This window comes from Cyprinodon variegatus, unplaced genomic scaffold, assembly GCF_000732505.1.
Source record: "Cyprinodon variegatus isolate N-32 unplaced genomic scaffold, C_variegatus-1.0 Scaffold1792, whole genome shotgun sequence".
NCBI classification, from domain to species: Eukaryota; Metazoa; Chordata; class Actinopteri; order Cyprinodontiformes; family Cyprinodontidae; genus Cyprinodon; species Cyprinodon variegatus.
Genome location: NW_015152245.1, coordinates 13,078 through 19,479, shown reverse-complemented (window position 1 = coordinate 19,479; position 6,402 = coordinate 13,078). Strand labels below are relative to the sequence as shown.

The following is a 6,402-nucleotide window of genomic DNA, read 5'->3' as shown; positions in this document are numbered from 1 at the left end:
GGATCTAAAGCGTGTAGAAGGGTCCATGAAGCCAAATCTAAGCAGCTAAATGCTTCCTAGTTTGGAAACGATCCAATGAGTTTATTCTAGAAACTCTTAAAGATTTGATCAGTTTTAAGCTCCTTTAATCATTTATGTGTTCAAACATCCAGCTGCTCAGTCTGTCTTCATCAGACGTGATGAAGAGATTCAGTTCAGTGGTTTTAATCGTTAACCTGAGTCGTGTTTTAGCTGCATTCTCACTGGAAAAGCTGCTGCTGGCATCAGCGAAACTTTTTACACGTCTAAATTCATTTTCACCACACTAGTGTTGACTTTTCTTTGCATGCAGGTAATGATCTTCATGTGTTAGTTAGAGTTGGTGCCTTGCTGTGTGCAGCCGCCGTTTTTCAACTAGCGCACAAAGTTGGCTTTTTGGTTGACAGTTAATCTGAAGTTGATTCGTCTTTTAATTTCACTTAAAATTAATTGATAAGCAGAGAACCTTAATCCTCTCCAGTATCAAATGGTCTTTCACTAAAATCAAAGGTTACATTATTTTCAATATAATGAATCCACAATAAAGAAACACGTTGTTATTTTTTATGAATTTATTGTGCAGCTGTATTAAATACTGACTGCAAAAAATGATGAACTTTAACATATTGATAGGAGATCAAACAGCAGCTGATGGATGAATAGAAGGAAACTGGGATTAGCTCCAGTCTAGTGGGACTATATGCTGGGATCCCATTGGTAGATGATGTTTGAACCAGTTTAAACTGAACGGTTTCCTAACAGGACCAAAGTGACTCGTACGCAGCGGACTTGGAATCGTCCTCTAAGTTTGATTCTCTGACATTTAGTCTGTAACGTTATGTGTTGTTGGTTTGAACCTGAGCTGAATTTTAGTCACCTGCAGACTCTCCTTCATGTGTGTGTTCAGATCCTGACTGATGATCTGAGGAGGATTTGATTAAAATAAATCAATGATCAAATAAATATTTGACTTCCATCCTCAGGATTAGTGGAAATGTGGGAATACAGTCAGCTCTCCTGTTTCTGTCCCTCTTCTCCTCCTTTTCACTCTTTTTTTTCTTCCTAAATAATTTCCATGAACAGTTTTTCTGCATTTGTTCTTGTCACGGCATTAGATGAGGCTTTTATCTGCTTCTTTGTCTGTGAAAGGATCAAGGCGACGCCGCTTTCACTGCTGAGTAACTACAGAGTCCTTTTTTCAATTATTCACACAGCGAATGAGGCCAGAGCTGCTAATTCCAGCGGGACGTGTGTGAGTGTGTGAGGCTGATGTGTGAATCCGCCATGATGCGACATTCGCCGCCGAGGTGTCAAACACCGCGCTGCCTCCATTAAGGGTGTGGGTGACCACCTGGCACATGTGTGAGAGGAGAGGCAGGGGCGCCTCCTGTGCTCCAGATGTGGGCTTGACACGTTTATTAGCCATTCTTGTGTTAAACAAACCCCATCCCTGTGGTGGGAGATGGAGAGACGACTGATTCAACACATTAGGACTCATTCTCCACGCCTTGCTTATTCAAGCCTGCAGGAGCCCCATCTGTCTCTGGTCTCTCTGTCGCTCCCTCTCTGCTCTGCCTTTTCACACTTTACTGTATGATACGCAGTCATATGCCTGTTGGAGATGAAAACAAACACAGAATTGTACTTTCTCCCCTTCCTTTGGCTCTCTAACCAAACATTACCTCGTGTGCATCCGGCCATGTGATTTAGAGTCATTTATCTGAGGATCCCATCAGTCGGAGGTGTGGGTTCTGGCCGCTCGCCTCTGCTGACGATTTAACAGCCTTTCCTCTCCAAAACATTAGATAGAAACGCTGCTTTGATTTGCTGCAGAACTCCTTTATTGATCCAGTTCCATTTTTGTTGATATATTTGGTTATATTAGATAAAACATTTCAAATCCTCAGGTTGCAGAGCCTTTAATCAGGAAGGGTTAAAGATAAAGAATCAGCCAAAACAGTTTTACTCATTTATTCTTGCATCTTGTAATAAAATCATATCGGCCATTAATCTGAAGAGCAGATTGTTTTAATCACAGTTTTAATCTCAACCTCAGATGAATCCTAATAGATTTTAGTTTTTCTGAAATGAAATCAAAGGGAAACTGATTCACCATCTTAGTTTTCATTCATGCTTGTTTTTTATTTTCTCTCCAGGGATCAGCCCAGGAAGTCCAGGTCCAATCACACGTCACGAGTCATGTGACAGCTTGGCGTCGGATCACAGCGGCCCAGACGATGAGGAGTGGCTGTCCCAGGTGAGGTGTTGACCTGTCCCACAGTAACAGGTCCTGGATGACTCGGCCGTTCTGTCGTGTTCCACAGAGAAGATCAGCAGAACAAACTGATCTGCTCTGATTTCCAGGAGGAGCTTTTGCTAACGAGTCTTTGCTACCGAGTCTGTGCTAACGAGTCTGTGCTAACGAGTCTGTGCTAACGAGTCTGTGCTAACGAGTCTGTGCTAACAAGTCTGTGCTACCGAGTCTGTGCTAACGAGTCTGTGCTAACAAGTCTGTGCTAACGAGTCTGTGCTAACGAGTCTGTGCTAACAAGTCTGTGCTAACGAGTCTGTGCTAACGAGTCCTCCTGGACTGCAGCTCAGTGGTTGACCAAACTTCTCATTAGATCACATTCTGACTTGGATTTACATCAATTTTATCAAACTAAATTGACTTCTGATTAATTTTTACATATTTCTAGTTTTCAATACTTTAATATTTTTTGCTCATAATTTTAATCTTTTTTTTGTTTTACCTTAAACTGTTTTAAAGTACAAACTTTCTTTACCCTAAGAATGGCTAGCAGTAATATTCAGTGCGTTTAAACATAATAAAAAGCTTCCCTCTGTAGCGTTCTTCCAGAAATCCCCCGAACACATCAACACTTTCCCAGTTTTTCCAAACAGTCTGACAAATCTGGTCCGTTCAGCCCGGTCCTTTCAGCTTGGTTAACCCTCACAGGCCTCATCCCTCATGTCGACAGGTAACCCACTACATTTTCACCATCAATAATTCCTCTGCATGCATAATTGATTGGTTAAAATGCAACCCACTTAGCTTGCAGCGACTCTGGTTTATATCTGCCATGATAGTTTGCCAGGAGCAAAACTATCCATTGCTCTGAGCTGTTTCCTTACAGCTTCCTGTCTGAGTAGCTGCATACATCAGTGGTAGAAATCCTCTGACCTCTGTAACCCCCAGGTTGTTTGGAAGCACCTTTAGGTGGATGCTTTTAAACTGTCCCTACATTTCGGCTGAATGGAGTCCAGTATGGTGTCTCGATTCCTTTGAGAGTAGATGTGAGACTTGCAGTTAATGGCTTAGAGAAAGGCTAAATATGCGTAGGATGGATTGGATTAGAGGCTCAGTCCAGCCTCTAGGAGCTCATTACATCATATCAGTGGTCTTCATTAGATTATCAGAGGGCGTCTGTAGGATTGATCAGCAATCCCCTAATGGAACGTGAGGTTTGTGACCCTTAGTGTGAGGGCCTCACAGGGGGCCATGGAGGCCCTTTCCTCATTGTCAGTGGCTGTCAGTAGAAAATAAAACCTTCTGTCCATCAGGGGGCTTATTTATTACCTGTCAGTTCCAATATGATGGGGGGGGGCGGCAGATGATCAACACAGTTGACATTTAGTCAAAGTTCTGTTTGACAAAAGATCAGTGACTCATTTCATTTCTAAATAAACACAGATAAGACATAATGATGTGAATGAATAACATTAAAACCAGACCAGTTGGATAAAACTGGACCAGTTGGATAAAACTGGACCAGTTGATTAAAACTGGACCAGTTGTATAAAACTGGACCCACTGGCTAAAACTGGACCAGTTAGATAAAACTGGACCAGTTGNAGTTGATTAAAACTGGACCAGTTGTATAAAACTGGACCCACTGGCTAAAACTGGACCAGTTAGATAAAACTGGACCAGTTGATTAAAACTGGACCCACTGGTCCAAACTGGACCCACTGGTCCAAACTGGACCCGTTGGATGAGACTGGACCAGTTTTATCCAGTTTCATCAATCTGACTGGATGATCTGGTGAACTGTGCCTTGAGATGACATGTGTTGTGTATTGGTGCTATAGAAATAAACTGAATAGAATTTAACTTTAGTCGATCCAGGTAACTTAGTGGACCTTTATCACCTCAGAGAACCTGCATCAGGCATTACATTATGACCATTTACAGGTGAAAAGATGGCCGCTGGTTATCTGGCATTGTGGCAGCTTCTCATTGGTGGAGTCAGGAGAGCTTGCATGAATCAAGGAGTTTTACCAGGTGGGGCTCCAGCCCGGCATACACTGCGCGATTTTTTTGGGGCGATTTTCCAGTCTTTCGAGAATCTTTCGATCGGCCCGACTTTCAGCCTGGTCGTGCGTCGTGTAGTGATTAGTCGTACAGTGTCAGCAGCAGATGCGTGCAACGATTGAAAGAAATGGCACAGTGTATGCCCGGCTTTAGAGCTGAACCTGCTGCAGGGGTCAGCATCCACCTAGGAAGGAGCAGCTGGTAGCTGAAGCTGTTTGACCGTAAACCTGGAAGTTCACCTAAATGAGGCCGCCATCATGGAAGGTACAAAAGTTGGATTGGAGCTGAGTGTGATGATAGATACCATCCTGAGAGCTTCCACCTTTTTACATCTGGTTGGCTGAAGATCAGAGACCCTCTGAGTCCTCCTTCCTCTGAGTCTGAAGTCAGTCTGGAGCCTAATGTGGATAAAGAGTGCTGAAACAGCTCTGCTATTCTTTAATTATGATTTTATTTTATGTTGGTTTCACAGATTGAAAATCATTTGATGTTTATGCATTTAGCAGACTCTTTTTATCCGTTTTACTTTTGTCTTTAGTTTTTTATCCACAGGTTGAAATAGAACATGACAGATGGACAGATGGCAGAGAGTTCAGCTTATTTTAGGGTCAGAACATAGAAATAAATGCATTATGAATGGAAGTCAATGATAGTTTTAGTGATTCAGGAAGTGGAGTCGATTCCTAAAGCTCCTCTCAGTTCACAGCTGACCAGCTTTAGGAGCCTGCAGGTCAGAACCAGAACTTCAGAGGCTCCGTGGTCCAGCCATCCACTTCAGGTTTTTTCTTATCAGCCAATCAGCATCCTCCCTCTATCCTCTTCAGGTTCTCGCTGCTTTTTCCACCATAACTTAAGGTTCTTTGCATAACTTGGACATTTTCTGTAGATGTAAAAAGTGTCATAGATAAAATGTTAATGTTGAACGTTTCACTATAATTGACCTAATTTTAAGCATCTAATGCTGTTTTTGTTCCTGGTAGTGAGGAGGATACCTGACATCTCAAGTTCAGAGCTTCTGGATGAACATCTGATGACCCTTAGGTCTCCTGTCCTCAGGTGGAGATTGTGACCCACACCGGCCCCCACCGCCGCCTGTGGATGGGCCCCCAGTTCCAGTTTAAGACCATCCACCCGTCGGGGCAGACCACCGTCATCTCCTCCTCATCCTCGGTGCTTCAGTCCCACGGGCCCTCCGATGTCCAGCAGCCCCTCCTGGACTTTGACACCGATGACCTGGACCTCCGCAGTCTAAGGTACGTAAACCCTGACAGGAGGGTGATGTCATCCTCACAACCGGTTCCAACCGGATCAGGCGGAATGCCTCTTTAGGTTGAAATCTTTACAGCATCAGGAGGAATCTGAGGACGGTTCCTGTCCAGCTGTGACCGGTTTACATCTTCAGATGTTTTTATCAAAGTTTTAGAAATCTCAGATTAAGTTCTAATTAATCTCTGTTTAAAGTAGGAGGAGTTCAGGTTGGAGCAGCTGAACCAGCAGGTGGTCAGTGAGGTTAGTGCTGCCCAGTAACCCAGGGCTGCTGCTCAGACTGGTCAGACTGGTCAGACTGGCCTTTATGTCAATCTGCAACTGAAAAACTAGTGGACAACTAAAAATAATAGTTAAGTTTATTGGTTTCCTGAAACTAACATGCAGGATTTTAAAGCCTAGAAATAGCAGATAGATATGATGACTGCTGATAGAAGCAGAGCAGTAAAGTTAGAAATGTAGGTGAGCAGAAGATAAACGATCAATTAACAACAAGCACAGATTAATTATAGATAAATCAACTTCTATAAAACATGGAATGTTTATAAAATCCTAAAATGGAGACAGTCAGCGTTTTTGTTGTTTTCATTCTTTATAAAAACATCTGGTTCCAGAGAAGAAGAAATCTTCACTGATCGATTATTGATATTGATTAAAAACAGGATCAATAAAGCATCATATTTCACTTCAGGTAGAAAAGTAAATGTTTGCAGAATCCTAAATATGTTGGACAGTACAGTATGTTGAGTACTGAACGCGTCTCTGATCGACGGCGTGGAGACGCTCAGTAGCTGTGAGGACTG

General features: G+C 42.8%; 1 protein-coding gene across 1 annotated transcript in view; it reads left to right on the top strand.

The window, feature by feature from the left end:
- The window catches only part of LOC107104559 (breast carcinoma-amplified sequence 3-like), a gene marked incomplete at its 3' end in the record, with an annotated part of 84,426 nt that overhangs the window by 65,951 nt on the left and 12,073 nt on the right, over window positions 1-6,402 (top strand). The window contains exons 15-16 of the mRNA XM_015404574.1: window positions 2,175-2,275; window positions 5,390-5,586. Coding sequence (XP_015260060.1) covers window positions 2,175-2,275; window positions 5,390-5,586 — 298 coding nt within the window. The remainder of the gene's footprint in view (window positions 1-2,174; window positions 2,276-5,389; window positions 5,587-6,402) is intronic.